The sequence below is a fragment of the Gymnogyps californianus genome, chromosome 1, assembly GCF_018139145.2.
Source record: "Gymnogyps californianus isolate 813 chromosome 1, ASM1813914v2, whole genome shotgun sequence".
NCBI lineage: Eukaryota > Metazoa > Chordata > Aves > Accipitriformes > Cathartidae > Gymnogyps > Gymnogyps californianus.
The window spans coordinates 158,198,330-158,216,889 of NC_059471.1; the positions used below are offsets into that span (position 1 = coordinate 158,198,330).

Consider the following 18,560-nt stretch of genomic DNA (forward strand, 5'->3'; position numbering starts at 1 on the left):
TAATAGATATTTCAGCGTCTGCAGAATCATCCGATGCCGCTGAAGGAGCAACTTTCAGTTCATAGGAGTTTTCAGTAGGAAATTCTCCCCTGGGGATGGTGTCACAACAGCCCTGGCCCCATTTCGGGTTTTTTGGACAACTTTGGAAGTGACAGACTGACTCCTTCAAAAGCGCAAAGAATTTTTCATATTATTTCTTCAGGCAGTGGTTTTACCTCCCCTTTCCTTCAGTCTTTGAGATTTCACAGTCTTCTGGGCAGTGAAGAAGAAACCACATGTTAGTTTAGACTACAGATGCAATCATTTCTAGCGTGAGGAAAAACTACTCATTTATTTTATTCTTCCACTTATATTCTGATAACTCCCAGTCCTTAAATAATGAAATGGTCAGTGAGTGAACCTTTCCTGAGAAGGTTGAGCAAGTGCACAGATTTCTTTTGACCGACTTACTGTTGGGCATTATGTCTTCCCAGTTTCTGTAACAAGGAAAAAAGGGAAGTTCTGCAGACTATTTGATAATCTCTCCAGTGGAAGCAAATAGCAAAATTGTTTGGATGGGTGGTGGTTTCTTGCTGACCATCACAAAATGGGAGTGTGCTGTTAATGTATAAATAAAGAAGCCAAGCAAATCACACTCTAAAAGGATTTCAGTGTAGTACAGCAAGCGAGCTTCAAATTATTTGTTAGCATTGGTGAGCTGAGTTTATCAAAGAGGCTACAGGAATTAACAGAAGGCAATCCTTGCGAAAGCGTTACCTTTGAGATGTTCATTGCCTTTGGACTGACTAGTAACATGGTGGCTGGGGTAAATAGTAGTTATTGTGAGAGAAACTTGCTGTATCCACTGACTCTGGTGCTGGGCACTGTATAGCAGTAGATGTCATGAAGTCAAAAATTGTAGCACCAAATTTCAAGATCTTACAGTAGAGATTATTAAATCTGCTTGGCATGGAAACATAATTGTGTCCTAGAACATTCTCTGAACTCCTCTGTTCTCCTAATTAAAACCACAAGTGATACTGCCTGTGACAGTCCTGAAACCTCTGACATATGCATGGATCTTGCATTTCATATTTGGTGTAATCCTACCAGAGGAGTTGGATGGACCTAGCACCCCACACACCCCCACACCCCGCTTCTTCTGTGAGAAGACACATCAGTGACTCTTTTTCCTCTGGATTCTGAAAACAGAAGGCTTCAAGAAAGTACAGACGGCTTTGATGTCAGTCTTCTACAGCATAAATGCCTGTGTTTCCTACAAAAATAACAAATCATGAAAAAGGCAGAACTGAAGTTTGTGGGATCTATTGTAAAAGTGTATTTCACTCAAAAGACCTTTTTTTCAAATACTCAAAAAAATCTATAAGGGAGAACAGAAAATAATTTAATTTAGCTAAATTTGAGTATTGATTTACCTGAGGGACAGATTATGAAGAATCTTTGTGTGATTGAATATATAATAGCAAAAGTATCCTCTCATCTGAAAGAGCAGTTCTTTTGTTTCAACTTTTTTTAATACTTAGTACGTTATAACTAGTAGTCTATATGCAAATAGGTAATTAGAAAGTTGTTTTATATAAATGGGCAACATTTGCTGTGCAAAGCTCCTCAGATATTCTGTCTAGATACTGAAAAAAGACATGTAATGTCGAGACAGGGATAAACTGCAATAACTTTTTTGAAGTGTTCATTTTATTCTACAGGGAAATTGGTCTCTGAAGAGATTCAAAATGGACCGCCAAGGCGTGACACAAGTATTGTCCCGCTTGTCTTACATATCTGCTCTGGGAATGATGACTAGAATCTCTTCTCAGTTTGAAAAGACAAGGAAAGTGAGTGGTCCTCGGTCACTACAACCATCTCAGTGGGGGATGCTCTGCCCATCTGACACTCCTGAAGGAGAGGTGAGGAACTTCTATTTTGCTTTCAGTATTTCTTGTCCTGAGGAATGGAGGCACTGTTTATTTTGAAGCAGGTGATCCTCTATCAGAGGAAGAATTCTGATGAGAAGGTTTCTAGAGAGAGAAATTATCCTCAGCCTGATAACACAACTTGTGTGTCTTCTCACATCCCATCTATTTATATCCTGGTCCTCCTTACTATATTGCCGCTTTTTCTCCTTCCTGAGTGGACTGGCTGGAAACTGTTCAGAAATCATTTGGCTGTATGAGAATGACATGAGGCCTCCCATTTTTGCAGCAGAGCTACTTGCTCTCTTTTGATCAGAGCAGAAAGAGAAGAGTCCTAAATGCTTATCCATTTGTTCTGTAATAAATGTTCTGTTTTGAAGTTGCAGCATCAACCTGCAATTTTTCTAGAAACACATATTATTGTTACAGAAACAGCTTTAGCTTTTAGCTTGAGGAAGAAAAACACCTTTCTATGTTTTACTTTAAAGACATCATCCAGCTATTTCAACCAAACGATTGGTGCTGACAGTCTTTTTTTTTGTTTTCCCTTTTTTTCTTTTTTGTTCCTGAATAGAAAGTACTGGGGGAACTCTGAACTTTCTGGCATAAATATGTAGTCAATATAAGCTAGTCTCACTAAGCAGCTGAAATAAAATTGAGCTGTATAAGATACTTGGATATTTTTCATTTTAAAATGTTAAAGTTTGTGTTAGAACATACAGGATATCTGGCTAATTGATAAATAGACTGATTTTGTATTTCCATTATGCTTCTAAGTAGCTGTTGCTTTGAAGAGAGAAATACAGGGTCATACATAGTTGGAAACTTAAGAGCTATAACTTCATCGCCTGTATTTTTTATTAGTTTGTAAATGCTAAAACATTACATTTCAGTGTGATATAGAAAATTCTTCCTTTCTTCCCTCCTAATTTTCAGTGTAGTTAACTTGTTTCATTTCTTTCACTTTATACTTTGACTTTTTTTGTTGTTGTTCATAAGTATGGTTTTGGAACAAAAAGATATATATAGCATTAATCCTTTGGAATAAAATGGATAAAAGATGTATTTTTTTATTTTAGGCTTGTGGTTTGGTTAAAAACCTTGCCCTCATGACTCACATTACTACGGATATGGAAGATGGCCCGATTATTAAATTAGCCAGTAATCTTGGAGTTGAAGATGTCAACTTGCTCTGTGGTGAAGAACTTTCATATCCGAATGTGTTCCTTGTTTTCCTTAATGGTATGTAACTTTTCAGCAGTCTTGACTGATTTGTTGCTGATGGAGAGTTAGGCTTTGGAAACCTTCCAATGATTTTTGGAGCACAGGCAACCACAGATGCCATTTTCCACGTGTTGATAATTTCATCTGTAAATATTTTGATAGGGTTAGGCAGAGTAGACAGGCCAGATGATGGCACTTAGTTGTCTGAAGTTGTGTCCTCAGAACTCTTGACTGCAGATGTGCCAGATGATGGCACTTAGTTGTCTGAAGTTGTGTCCTCAGAACTCTTGACTGCAGATGTGTGTAGCTGGGAAATTGAAGCTTTTTCAAAGTTCAGTACTGTTTTTAAGCACACTTGCATAAATAGGCACAAGAATATGTACATTCTATTACAAGTTGGTTGGTTGGTTTGTTTGTTTTTTCAGGCATTCACCAAATGAGGTGCCATTCATAAAGTACCTTTAAAAGAGAATAATGCTGCTAAATTTGTAATAACTTAAATTTACAAATTCAGAGCTTCATTCACAGGAAGTATTTAACTTTACTGTAATCTTTATGTATTTTTATATATATTCATGCAAGTGCCTTTAAAAACAGAAAGCAAACATCAGTTGTTTGCGAAGTTTAACAATGCTATTCTCTTTAAAACTACCTTTTAAAGGGCAACTTGCTTTGTGAATGATTAGAAGAAATTAGACCTTGGAAAACAGGCCTCTTTTCTTTGTTAAAGCAATGATTTGGCATATGTGCTTTGCATCTGCATGCTGATGTTCCTTTTACAAATGATCTTTTAGCGTTTCTGAATCAACAGGTGCTATGATATCAGATTTCAAAATACTGACATTTTAAAAACTACAGCTGTGATTTAAAAATAGCCTTTTGTCAACAGCATCCACTTCCAGGGACTAGTATTTAATGTCTGCCACCAGGAATAAATTCTCCATTTACCTTTGAATTAAACGGCAGTTGTTCTTCAATCCTGCCTTTTCCCAGTAACATAAAAGCAACACTTGACCAAACTGCATTCCTTTGCTCTGCTTTTCTGTAGCAGTATGTTAAAGATAAGGTTCAGTGAAACCACATGCACTCTTTTCTGTCTCGTTTTATGGTCCAAAGGGGAGTGCAGAGCAGAAATATTGGACTCTTCTTTCACAAGCTCAGTCTATGGTATGGAACAAGATAGTTATGTTCCCAAACGTAGATGATCTACTGCTAAGTGAGGCAAAACAATTTACTGTTCAATCTACTAGTTTGTGCGTTTAATCCACAAAAAAATTCAGGCTTGTGGATGGCTGACTTGGTTCTGATTTAAACTTGTGACCTAAGAGGGCAGATAACCTGTTAATTACAAATCCTTTAAGGTATAAAGACCTTTGTATTGTCTTATAAACTCCCTAAACTATCATGGTTTGTCTCCTCCTTTAAAGTTTTGTTTAAAATGACGCCATACTTATTTTGATTTTATATATTAAGATGACTTTGGTCAGGTGACTCTTTAAATGAATTTTACTCTCTTGTTTGTTCATCATGCATTGGAATACTTAAGTATGTGCTAAAGTGCCCTGCTAAGGTAGCAATAGGTTGTTGAGCTAAGTTCCTGAAGGAGGAATTTGGGTGCTGTTGTGAGTGATCACATATATGAAAAATATCAGGTCTTTCTAAAATTTCTGACAAGGCAGCAGGACAGTACCTTGGTCTGTTCTTGGAAACCTTGGATCCATTTCAGTACAGGTGAAATTGCATGCTTCGGAAGTGTTGTTTGCTTGTACGCTAATTGGTGAATGGGCACCTGAGCAGAAACGTATTTGAAGAAAGCTGGATGAAGCACACCATTTGGTTTCTGAAGCTATTGGGAGTCAAACAGATAGATGACCTGTGAAATTCTGACACTTTTTTTTATGTTTACTGAGAGAAAAAAAGAGCCAATTCTTATTCATGTCAGAAAAGGGAAATTTTATGACAATTCTTATTATTTGCAAGAAGTAGGAAGTACTTCTATGTGTGCTACACATGATCAGAATTTATAAGTAGAGTTTTGCATATGCAAAGAATGCACCATGAATTTATTCTCTTTCTGAATAGGTAACATCCTTGGTGTCATACGTGATCATCAGAAATTAGTCAACACGTTTCGGATAATGCGTCGAGCGGGTTATATCAATGAATTCGTTTCCATCTCTACAAATCTTTCTGACAGATGTGTCTACATTTCCTCTGATGGAGGGAGATTGTGCAGGTAAACATCTCGTTGGAATTATCTCACTAGTGAATTTACTATAAACACTGGTTTATGCACTGTAAATACACTGGGCTAAGACTTTCACAAGTACAGATTTAAGCAAATTCAGTAGGACTTGAGGATCTCTTTTCTCCTTAAGTAGCCCTCATTCAAAACAGACAGATCTGAGAAACATACTATATAGTCAAGCAACTTTAAAAAAAAAAAAGCCCAAATAAATCCGTTTTATCTGTAAACAAAAGTAAAAACAAAATGTTTCTTCTGTCTTCTTTTAAAAAAGAAAAAGGAGGAGGGATTAAAATCAACCTGATTGGCAACTCTAGTAATGTTCGATGTCCTTGGAGGGGTTTTTTGCTTCCTATGAAGCGAGAAACAAGCAGCCACTCACCTGATATCCCATGGGTGTGATATCACATTTTAGAATGAGAAGCTACTATTTGTCTTCAAGGGCCTTTACTTCTGGTGCAAAACTTCCTCAGGCATGTATACCTGTTTGCTATAAGACCAAGAAGTATGTCTCACAATTTTGGTTTATTTCATTGCTTACCCTTAAGTAGGTAGGGAATTTAGTAAACCTATAAGGTAGGTTTCCGCCTTGAGGTGCTTATGCTCTTTATTAGACAGAAAGAGTACCTGAGGAACAGTCATGTCACAGAGGAAAGCAAAAAGGAATTGGGTGGCTAAAATGAGAAAGAGTGGAACATAATAATATTTTGAGACAGAAAATCAGGTTGATTTATAGTAGAGGCTAGAGGCTCCAGTCAGATTATGGCAGCACTGTGCTAGGTTATTTACAAGTAAAACATCTCCAGGCCCAAGTAATTAGCCTAAAGAACAAGGCATAAAAGATGAACAAAGCAGAGATTGGGAGATGCAGAATGCGTTAATAAATATATGCATATTTTAGCATTGATTAGCTGCGTGCATATTTTGTGTGTACTTTAAAGAAGCAGCAGTCACAACTACAGTTGGCATTTCACCTTATTCATTAATTGAATCTCAGAGCACGTTGAATGCAGTTTGAGGCACACTAGAGGGTCCAAAATAGTACATGTACAAACTATCAGTTAATCATACCTGGTCAAGAGATCCAGAGTAGGGGCATACTCAGTGGCAGAGAAATCACTTTTCCATTCAGGGGTAATATCGGCCATTGTGCAGGTTTGGAGATGCAGCAAAACTTCCAATTAGTAAAATAAAGACAAGTGAAATCATGTGGATTTCTAGGAGTTTACCAAGTTTGCTTTGTGGCACCCCCCACCCTGCAATTGTTCAGATACCCCTATTAACCATTTAAAAGTGCTCATTAGTCTTCAAACAGTTATTTAGACTTCAGAGGGGACTCCACAAGTATCTTGTAGCTATTTGCTGCTCTTTATAAGAGCAACTTGTCCAAATAGCAACAGCCCTTGACGTTTCATTCTTGCATGCCATCCTTTGTGTCAGTGTTTTCTTGCAGTAAGGAAGCCTTCAGAGATCCATGTGCTGTTGAAATTTATGGATTCATCTGAGGTCACCCATAGTAAATGCCTGTACTTTACATCATTTAAGTAACAGCAGAATACATTCTTGCATGTGGACACTTGAGCACAAACTGTTCACTCAGTGTTGTATGAAGTCCCTGCAATATCCACAGAACTTAATGCTGCTGTTAGCTTTGTAGATTGGAAAATCTTAAATCTTTTAAAGCCATCAACAAAATGTATAGGTAAAACTTATAAAATGTTAGTTTAAAGATTTGGGGGGGGGGGGGGGGAAGGCTTCCTCCTCAAAATTGAAATCTTAACTTTTCTTGTCCACTTTTTGGGTACTTCATAAGCAATATGTCAGTTCAGGATATCTGAGTATCAAACCAAGGTCTGAATAATTACTGGTTGTATTTATGTGGCTGTATCAGTTAAAGGTGGATAAATTTTAAAAGTGGTTTATAAAATAGGTTGTGCGTAGGCAGGGTGGTTACTGTAAGTATAAATTAAGTTACCTGCCTAAGTATTTGCTATGATAACCCTTTTTTTTTCCCCCCTAATTGTAGACCCTACATAATTGTCAAGAAGCAAAAACCTGCGGTTACAAACAAGCATATGGAAGAACTGGCTCAGGGATACAGGTACCCAATTCAAGTAGACCATATTGACCTTCACTAAGTAAATACTGTGTGGAAATACTTCAGTCAGTCTGTATTTCACAATCTTGGGGTTAGCTATGTAGAGAAGTCTACTCTCCTATATAAATTAATAATCAGTGTATTGGAGGTTTTCTGTTTAAAGTCAAATTAAGTCTGGTCTTCTTATTTTGTTACTGCTATGAAATTTGGTGATTATACAGAATAAATACATCTCACAGCCTCATCTTTCTGCAAGTGGAAGGCCTGACGCAGTATCGTCCTCCTGATTGAAAAATCAAACACTTCGAAGAATATCAACTTGACCACCCTAAACTAGGCACATTCAGAATTAGTTTTGAAACTCCTTGCAAATTGTTTATTTGGATGTTTAAAAAAACACACACAAAAGCGTTTAAATTTAGCTTTAACTAAATTTTGCAAAACCATCACAAAAACTTACTAGATTACCCTTATATTTTGCCTACATTTATAGTGATGATGAGTACGTAGAGGAAGATTTTATTTAGTTGTTCAAATAAGTAACATTGGTCAGTCAAACTGTGTGAAGCAGTGAATGGGCAAGGGGATTAATTTAAAAAAATACAGTTTTCTTTAAATATGTAAAATGCACAGAACTTTTCATGTAAAAGTATTTCTCTAGTTTAACTTCTACACATTACATTCCTTCAATATATGTATTATGTAGTTTTATTTTTGCAGAAATGTAAGAAAAGGCAGTACTTCTAGTGTAATTTTTTAATTTAACTGTAGGAATTTTGAAGACTTCTTGCACGAAGGCCTCGTTGAATATTTGGATGTGAATGAAGAAAATGACTGTAACATTGCACTATATGAACATACAATTAATAAGTAAGTATGCATTCAGACTAAACACTGGTACAGGAAAAACTTTCATAGGGTGAGTCTCTGAAATGCAAGCATATTAATAACGTTACTGTTTTCACATACACACTGCTCCCTCGCTAATAGTTGAAAAAACTCCAGATGAAAGCTAAAGAAAGAAATCTGTTTACACACATCCTAAATTATCCATGGGATAGTTAGAAAAATGGTTTAGCTTTTGGGTTTGGGGAGATCTGTTCCTGCTTCTAACTCTCAAAAATATGAAATACTTAAAGGTATATCCTTTGTTTCTCTGGATGTGGCTTTTTTTTGTTCTAATCATTGGGCTGCTCATCATAAGTAATTTTATACAATAGGAATCCAGAAGGCAAATGGTTGCACATGTTAAATGATGATCTTAGCATGTCATGATTGTCATTTGGAAAAATCTCTCTCTCTTCTGGCTGTAGAGGGACACTAGACAACCAGCTTACACTACATGTCTGAAGTATTGGAATGAGACCTTCCCTTTGACTTTTGGATGTATAATAGGCCCTGATAAAAATGTCTGTATCATTCTGTGTGTTCTTTACCACATATGTTAAATGCATTCCTGGTATGTGATTTTCATTTAGAAAGATTTCCAGATTTGTTGTGTTTTCCACATATATGAAGTACCTGGTGCTTTGGTTTTTTTCCTCTGTCTTGTGACTGTGAATAAAGAGCCCACATTAAAGGAAGGCTTCTTTTAAATTTTTAAGTCCTCCTATCTTTTTACTTTTTTTTAATGTTTCTCTGACAGTATCCTGTCAGCTGAAGGCTGCGTATAAGACATTAGAAGTTATGTCCATGAAATGTTTGATCAGTAGATTTATGCAGAAAATGCATTTTCTAAATGTTCTGTCCTGGTCAGGTACTCATGGAAGCCAATAGAAATACATCATTGATTTCAGTGGAGCTGGATGAGACCTTCAGTTATCTTTACCCTTTGCCAGATGAAATACATTAACTCTGCTCATTAAGTTGTATTGCTCCTGCCCAGGCTTTTGAAGACTTTATCACTTTAAGAAATTAATCTTGCATGCTCTTGGCTGGCTTCTGTATACATGAGCAAAGAAGAGCACACACAATTGCTGTCATTTGTGCCAAAATTAAATAACTTCCACAAAGCACCAGAGCTGAAAAGTTTAAGTTACGGGACACCTGACTCAGCCAGTAAGATTAATGGGAGCGTATCACATGAAATCACTGTTTAGTCAAAAATAGGAGGAGACGGTGAACTTCCAATGAGCTAGTGTGAGGAAATGACTCCACAATAACTGCCAAAAAGTTTGGGAGATTCTTGTATTGTCCATCAACTTGTTTTGAGTTTAGCTTCAATGCTTGTAGCTAATAGTACCATAAGTATCTGAGCTTGCACTGCATGAGCACATTGCTCCTTGTGTTTAGTAATGATATTCCCTACATCCTGAATAGTTGATTTGTGTATCCCCTTCCCCCAGCTGATCATCTTGCATTTTAAACGGTGCGACCATGTTGGTACAACTTGTTCTGGTAATACAACTGATACAATCCACTATTGTGAAGTATCCCATTAACATTCCTGCTTTTGTAATGTAGGCTTCTTTTAGCTACAGTATACTCTCTTTACCTTCCCAATCCAATTAGGGTTTTTTTCTTTGGAGGATTTGACTCTATTTGATGCGTTCAATTTCTTCCTTACCCATTTGTAACTCTGATTTTCAAACTTACGAGGTTGCCTTCCCTTCTTGGGCCCATTTCTGACAGTGGCATTTTGACTTGCAGAAATTGAACTGTTCTGTAAAGTTTGAAGGTCTCTCACTAGCACTGTGGAATACTTCATAAGATACTAGGATCTGCATATGTTGCATCTTCTTTGGTTGAAATAGGATTGACCTTCAATTCACTTTTGTTGAATACCCTATCTGAAAATGTACATGTAGTTCCATGCACTAGTACCTTCTGAAGAAATTCGCTAACTTCACTGTCAGTAAGTCTTAAGCCTCTTGTTTTATTGTTTGAGAAGCGTCAGCGGTTCTGTGAAGTTCTACAGAATAGGGGAGCAGTCTGTGCTTTAAGTTTGCTATTGGCTCTTCAGACCATTTTGCAATTAATTGACTGCAATTGGGATTCTACCATTCGTATTTTCTTAAGACAGGCTTCAATTAACATAGCTGCTTTTTATCAAGTGGAGAAAAATAGTGGCTATCCTCTGGTCAGCAGATGATTTTTAGGTTGCTCAAGCATATTTATGATTTATAAAGATTTCTGGGACTGACAGATAATTTCACTAGGCTTGCTTCTCAGGGTTTCCAGATTTTTTTCAGTTTTCAGATTTCATTTTTTCCAGTAGTACATACATTGTTTATGTAAGTTCCTGCTGGTCCTTGTCTTCAGTGTGTATGTACTTGTGGGTAATTCCTCAGCCTTTTTGAGCTTGTGATGCTTTGCTGTCTTTTGAGTGTTGTCATAATAAAGATTTTTCCAGTCATTTCCTTTGCAAGGTCTTAAAGTCTAGTAATGAAATTAATTTGTTTAACTAATTAAAAAAAGTCTTCCAAAAGACTTCCAAGAGAAGTCAAACATTAAAGATGGGATTTTCAGAATGCAGTGGGTTTAGATGTGTGGGAGAAGCAATGTATGCCTAAACCCAAGCTCTGTGTAATAACTCCAGAACATTGTGAAAGATATGCTTTGGATAGGTTTAGTTATAATTATCTTTATTTCAAAATTCCCCATTTCCTAGTTACTTATCTTGATTTAGAAAGCAGATCTGCTCCAGCCAAGCTTTATTGTATACTCCATCCTTAGTTATTAGTCACTCCACTTGCATCCCAATGCACGCTATGATTTAATTATCTTTATTAAGCATGGACTTTCTCCTCTGAAGCTCATGCCAGGTAGAACAGATTTTGTTATCTCTGTCTTTACTACTTCTCCCTGTCTTTTTACTTCTCATCAGTACTGCCTTTTAACGACATACTCACTTCCAAAATACTTGCAGAGCTTTTCAAATAGTGTTTTATTGTGCCATTATCACCCGTGGCACTGGATCTGGTTTGGACGCAGATGTTTTCCCTCTAACTGATATTATATAACTGACCTTGGAAAACTAAAACTACAGTTTTATTTTTTTCAGTACCTGAATCTGTCTTGCTCTTCCTTCCTCCACCTCCCCAGTGGATTTCTAGATATCTGAGATCGGTAATTTGCTGCGGAGGACTCTCATTACATGAGAAGACATTCCTTAAAGCATTTTGGGTCTTATTGTATAAACTGATGTTTTATTGTCTTACTGAGCTCCCTCAGGTTGTCGTTATCTAGAGGCTTTTTCTCTATGATGGAAATTCATAAACCCTCATTTATTTCTCCTTCATTTCTTTTCATGTGGAAACACTTAAAACCAAAAGAAAGTTGGGTTAAAAAAAAAAAAAGAAAAAAAAAATCCCATAGTGAATCCATATTTTGAGGTCCTACTGACCTATATTTTCCTGAACAGAATTGAATTGATTATGAGATGCTGTTAAATTAAATAAATTCTAGTTAAGATGTTTGTTCACAAGGCTGCTATAATTGGTACTCTTTCTTTTAAGAGATACAACGCATTTGGAGATTGAGCCTTTCACACTTCTTGGTGTCTGTGCTGGGCTGATTCCATATCCTCACCACAACCAGTCCCCAAGAAATACTTATCAGTGTGCCATGGGGAAACAAGCAATGGGTAAGACTTTTTTAATTCCGTTTTGGAGTGTTATGTAGTTTTTGAAGCTATGTAGCAAAAGTAACAAAACAGAGAAAATCTTTCTTTCCTAGTTCACGTAAAAGCTTTGCTAGGAGGAGGAAAAGAGCACTTCTTTAGCTTTGAGGAAGAAAGAATTTACCTCTGAAAGTTGGAAAAATTAAAAGGAAAAAAATACCAATCAGTTTTACTTAATGGAGACCATATCTGCAGGTCTTAAAAGAAAAATTGGAGAAACTGGAGCACTCTTGCTTTTTTGTTGGGTTTTTTTGGTAATCGTCATGACTTTCAAGTTTTCAGCGTAGCTGTGGGATTGGCAGAGTGGGTTTTTTTTCTCTTTATGCTGCGATGTACTGTGGGTTTCCAGACAAAAAGGGTTAAAAAGTGTTCTCACAAAGAGAGACAGAGCAGGGAGAGAAGAGAATTTCCCTGAATAGTTGAGTAGGTGCCCTGAAAATAAATAAATAGTTACATTGACATTAGAGAATAAGAGGAATCAAAATGTGAAAGAGAGTGCTTAGTTCCTTGAACACTTCCTGCAGCCGTAGTTTAGATTCCAGGCTTTTTCTGTTTTGGATGAAGAGGGCAAGTAACAGCCTCTCAGCAAAACGACTGAAACAAAATTAATTTCCTAATCACTTAATAATTCTTTTTACAAATGTGATAGCTGGTCATTAAAAACCAACCATTTTGTAAATTTGCTGTTGTGGGTAATTGGCATTAGGTAAGTTCTAATCCTTCCTTTAATACACAGCTAAACTAGCATTAAAGCATCCAAGTCATACGGCCCGTGATCAAGCCAGCGAGAGTCCCAAGAACCTGACCAGTAGTACATCAATTCAGACAGCTGTATTCAGACTTGTGCTGTACATGCCAGTTTTATGTCTTGTATTGATGGCTTGCTCGCAAGTTGAGAGGTACAGTAGAACAACTCTGTGTCATGATAAAACTACCACTTCTGTTAGGTTTACTAAACCATTTGTTTTGTGCTCTCTGTTCAAAACTGAAACACTGCACCTTTTGTGAGGCTTCTCCAGCAGAATTAATAGCAAAGTAACTGCCTTGTGCTGAACTGTCATGTTCAGCGCATCAAAATAGCAGAAAATAGCAACAGATGCATGTCCTCCCTTTAAATTAAAAAAAAAAAGGGGGGGGGGGGAGAGGAGCAATGCAATCTTTTTCCTTACAGTTCTCCCCCATCCCATTATCTTTCTCCCACCCCCGAGTCTCTATTTTATGACTATTAGTCTCAGAAGGTTTGGTTAGTTACCACACACAGTTAAGCAGGATCAGTGTGTACAGAAAGCCAATTCAGTATCTGTGGAGTTCTTTTGTAGTTTTCTGTGTGAAGGTTTTTTTCCCGTTTTGTTTTGAGTGTCATTTGCAATTCATTGTCTGTGTTTTCTGAGGTTGGTGTATTCAGCTGCTTTGACCCTAGGTCTTGCACATTTAGCTCCTTGGATACAATCCTCTGACGTTCCTGCTGACGCTAGGAACACAAAAGCCATTGAATATCTTGAGCAATAAAAAAAGCCTTTGTTTCAGTTTGTTATGACAAAACACCTGACTCAAAGAATAAGCAGCTAGATAAAAGTACGTTTTAAAAGTTGGCACATGACCTGAGCTATATTTTGCTCTGCCTGAAGTATCTGCAAACACCTGAAGCTTTTTGTAATAATGGCTTAAAAAAAAGCCACCGTAAGTGGCAATATGTAGGGGCAGAAAAGATTTTTCTCTATGCTTATTGATCAAATGAGACCTAGAGGATATTCCTGAAACATTACACGTACTTTTTTCTGTTTGTTTTTATGAAGAGATGTGATGAAGTGCTTGAAACGCCCACCTTTAAGTAGCCATCCACCTTTCTTGCTTTCTTTCCCCATCCTAAAATTTCAGAGCAGCTCCTGGTCCAACATTGCCATGTGGAAAGTCTCATGTCCAAGTCCACTGTGTCACTCCCTTGGCTGTCAAAACCTGGGAGCATAGAAGCAGCCCTGGGGCTCAGACTGGGAACGAGAGCCTTGTGCTACTCAACACTGGCCCCCTCTGACCACGTCACAGGGCTGTGCCAGCAGCTTTGGACAGTCTATGCTCTTTTCTAAGCTAGGGAAAGGTGAGAAAGCACAAGTAAATGGAGGGTGGACATCAGAGCTTGCAATGGGGTCTGTAATCCAATATCCCTGACAAGTGTTAGGTATTGAAATATTAATGTTTCTGCAGGATAACATTAAATGTCCTGAAAAATACCTCCCTTTCATGGGCAGAATGAGTCCTCTTGTTGGAGGACTTGGGCTGCGCTTAGTGAGCAAACTGGATTTCAGTGAAATGAAATTGAAATGAAATCCCTCTGTATTGGCATAGATAATTTACCATATGTTGCAGGTTGAACTGTAAGACTGAGGGGAAGTTATGATTAGGTGGCAAATACAACAGCAGCTGCAAGGACCTCAGTTGAACATTGACATTTCAGTGCAAAGTTAACAGTTGTAGCTTAAAATCTGAGAAGTATTTAAGATTAAAATACAAAAGTCTGTACTGTTTGCATTCCATGTGTTGCTAAAATAATGTTTAAGAGGATCAAAGGCTCCTACAATTAGAGAAATAATTTTAAATGGAGCTTTTCAATTCCATTAAGACACAGAAAATCAGTCAGTTTTACACACTGTTCCTCTGTGACTGTGAAATGTTGTATAAAAGCCTAATGTAAGAAATGAAAACATACACGTTTTCCTGCCAGTAATCCACCATATTGCGCATGCACATGCGCATCTGTGAAAGCGGCAGCGTGGGTACACAAAGCAAGCTGTACACTCTCACAGCCCAACTGTGCACTGCAGTTTCAACCCAAATGTCATAATGCAAGTCTTGAGTAAGGAAAGGAGAGTTTGGGTGTTAATTATTACTTTAACCTGTGAAAGAGCAGAAGGTATTTGAGGGGAGGGTGGTAGGTGGGTGAGAGCTTTGTTGCAGAGGTTTATGTTGAAGCAACTTCTTCGATATTACCAAAAAAACCCTCTTACTGTAACATGTACATTCTGCTTTGCTTCTGTGAAATAGCAAAGCCCTTTAATACTGCTTTGCCTTGTGCTATAACCAGTTGAACGTGTTAAAATTGAGTTGAGAAGACAAATGTGCTTCAAGGAACCAAGAGCTGGGGGTTGTTGGTTTTTGACAGTTGTGAAAGGCTTGTTGGTGGCTGAGAGCTTAAAGTGCTCCCAAATTTTGTATGGCTAGCCTATTGGCAGAGAATCGAACAAACATCAAAGCAAAACCGACTGTTGCTGGTCATCACAGCTGGACGTGGGTGCTTTGTGGCCAGGGCTCCGTTCTGCCGCTGCTCTTTGAGGAGCAGCGTTTGTGCTCTGCGACACGGTCTCTTTTTGCCAGCTCTTCTCTCCCTGGTAGCAGGCACAGAAGTGCTGAGACAGAAACGAGCCAGACTACTTCCCCCGGCTCACCCATAATCTTTTTAATTGACTTCTTAATCTTTCTACGGTGAAAAGAATATTTCAAATGCTGAACATCCAGATCACTTAATACATGTGCTGTGAAAATCTCTCTGAGCTGAGTTGGAGCCTCCTCCACGAGGTTCAGTGCAGTGTTTAAAAACTGTACTCCTTTCTCTGTTGGTTTGTACTCATATAAATGGACAGAATAGTAGAAAATCCATGGTGAAATCAGGGGAAATACAGAAGTACAGCAATTCTTTTCTTGGCATGTGCAATAATCGCCCTTTTGGCTCAGTAGATTGATTTCTGTATCCTTGTTAATTTTGATTGTACAGTTTAATGTTGCTCTAAGTAATACACTGGAGAATTGGATAAATGCTTATTTTAGCTGGCTGTTTGTTCTGGTGAGCTCTCAAAACTTTCTGCATCAGAATAACAATATCCCACTTATGCTAAATATCAGTAGATAGCATTTTTATAGTGATTACTTCACACTGAAGAATGATCAAATGATACTTTAAAAGAAAAAAAAAAAACTTGTCAGGAAATGGAGGAAATGGAAAAAACGAAAGAATGCACATGTGCATTCACAATATACCAAGCGCTGAGAAAAGCAAGAAAATGATCTTTGTTGTATCCAGGTCAACTTTGTGTGTTTTGCTTTAAACAGGGCTAATTACCAATGAAAAAAATTGGTTCTTGCTGTTGGGATAATTATAAATGTGGGTCATTGTGAGCAGGGTTTGTTATGGTGAACTTTAATTATACTTTACTTTTGCTTGGCTGTTTGGCTGAAGCAAATAAGGGCTCTGTTCTTTCAGAGAGAAAACAGAAATAAAGCTAGTGACTTCCTTCATTTCAACGCCCACACAGAGGTCTCGTCCCAACACACTAGTCCTCAGAAGAAGAGAGCTGCTTCTTAATTTTAAATAAGCAGATTGTGGTTTAAAGCTGTGGTTTGTTAGACCAGTCTAGAGAAGGCATTATTTGTATAACCATTAAATCGTAACAATTAGGACAAATATTGCTTTTTGGCTAATTTATTTCACTAGTGCTCTTGAATCATTCTCTAACCAGTTTCTTTCCTGCTAGGATATCCATCATTGATATATATGTATATGTTTTCCATTTGATATGATACAGCATTCAACTCCTGAAGAATTGCCTGAATACAGTTTATTATTAAGGCTCAAAAGCTCAGTAATGTCAGTCGCTCATGGCTCCTGGTCTGATACAAACAGTACCAGTTCTGTTAGGCTTATCTGCACCTCTGATAAAAATGCCAACTTTGAAATACATGAAGCATCTGAGAGAGAAATAAGTTGCATTACCAGAAATATGTAAAAGTGTCATCTGTAATCCTTGATATATAGGGGACTTCCACAGATGGTTACTGGAGTATAAAGGACAAGTTTAGCTATGATCAGCTGCTCCAGACTTCATCCCATCTTAGCATCCCTAACCAGTGAACCATAGCAGGTACAGCATATAAACATCTCAGAGGAGAAAAAAATTGCAAGCATTTCAAAACTGAAAGTTGGCGTGGCTTACTCAGGAGAAGATTTCTCTCAACAACAGGAAAATATACTTATCCATGAAACTTTTAAGATGAGCTCTACAGCAGACAAGCTATCCTGAAAGCACACAGATTATTTATTCTAGGTGCAGAGGGAAAAAATGGTCTAAACCTCAAAGTTTTTAATTTGGAAGTAGATTTTCCTAGCTGTATAGTGAGAAAAACCATTTTTTAATCAAAGTACAATGAAAACAATGTCTAATACTTAGGCTAAGAGAATATCAGAAGTAATAGGGCCTTCAGATGGTGGGCCTTGTGGGGGGTGACTGGGAAGGTTTTCAGTGTTGATGAATCCAGGCCCTACCAGCTTGCTTCTTACTGGAGACAGAAAGTACTGCTCAGGGATGATTAATTTCCTTCCCCAAGAAAAAGACAGAAAAGCAACTGCTCAAAAGCAAGAGACAAGTAAAGCCTGTCAACTCTACCAAATCTTCCTCGCTGTTTGAAAATGCTGTGCCCGTGGCTTCAAATCCACTTTCTAGAACCAAGGAAAGTCCAGGCATGCAAGAGCTGGTTATAACAGTTTATTTTCAGACAGTATCTGTTGAGCTATCTCCCCATTCTCATCCTTGGGAAGGGTAGACCTGTGGTGGTTTAGGAGGGAGCTTAGTACTAAGGACAGGATAGGTCTTTGGAAATGCCCATGTTGCTGCCTGGTTTTAGATGTTTGATTTTCTAGACATTTTATTTAAATGCAGGCATTTGGAAATTGCAAGTAGATGCATATAAAACATGAAGCTGGCCTCCCCTAAGAGCAGATTTGTGTTCAGCTGTACTATATTCTGGCTGTGTGAAGTATTCATTATACACTGGCTGCTTTGACCTTTCCTTGAAAGCAGCCAGCCTCTGAAATTGCAGGAGAAAATGGAAAGGTTTTGAAAGACTTACCTCCTAAGCACAAGTACTGCAGAATATTTAGCACTTAAAACTTTAAAACTTTAAGTTTTCAGACTGTAATTTCTTAATTGCTTAGAGACATAGCATAGTCCTGGTACAGCAAACTCTAATAACATACGATTGCCTTAACTTTTGTTCTGCTACACAACGGTTTATGTTTCCCTGCTGGGTGTTAATTATTTTTTCCTCAGATTTCAGAAGACACTTTGGCAGTCTGATGGGACAGGGCCAAAAATTTCCGTCTCAAGCTGGGAGGTCTATACAAAGGATTGAATTCTGAACCATAAATTTAAAATTAATTTCATGTAAAAAGACAAATATATTGTGAGTGAACTTCTACTGTAGTCTTTCTAGCAATGACGCCTCTAATTTCAGAAAGTAAATCAGTCTTGGCTGCTGCTAACTCTATGCTTTGTTCATGCTTTGTGACATTCTAACACAGGCTGCTGTTGAACTAATTATTGCCCAGAAAAGGAAGGAAATATGATGTGGAAGATGCAGAGCTTGATCCACAGTTCCTCTTGAACTCGATGGGAGTCTTTCTATTGATTCTCATGA

At 37.6% G+C, this 18,560-nt stretch overlaps 1 protein-coding gene across 2 annotated transcripts in view; it reads left to right on the forward strand.

The window, feature by feature from the left end:
* POLR3B (RNA polymerase III subunit B) overlaps positions 1–18,560 on the forward strand; it is an 82,010-nt gene that overhangs the window by 31,493 nt on the left and 31,957 nt on the right. For both annotated transcript variants that reach the window (XM_050914981.1, XM_050914982.1), the window contains 6 exons: positions 1,704–1,904; positions 2,990–3,152; positions 5,217–5,370; positions 7,406–7,480; positions 8,249–8,347; positions 11,935–12,062. In XM_050914981.1, coding sequence (XP_050770938.1) covers positions 1,704–1,904; positions 2,990–3,152; positions 5,217–5,370; positions 7,406–7,480; positions 8,249–8,347; positions 11,935–12,062 — 820 coding nt within the window. The remainder of the gene's footprint in view (positions 1–1,703; positions 1,905–2,989; positions 3,153–5,216; positions 5,371–7,405; positions 7,481–8,248; positions 8,348–11,934; positions 12,063–18,560) is intronic.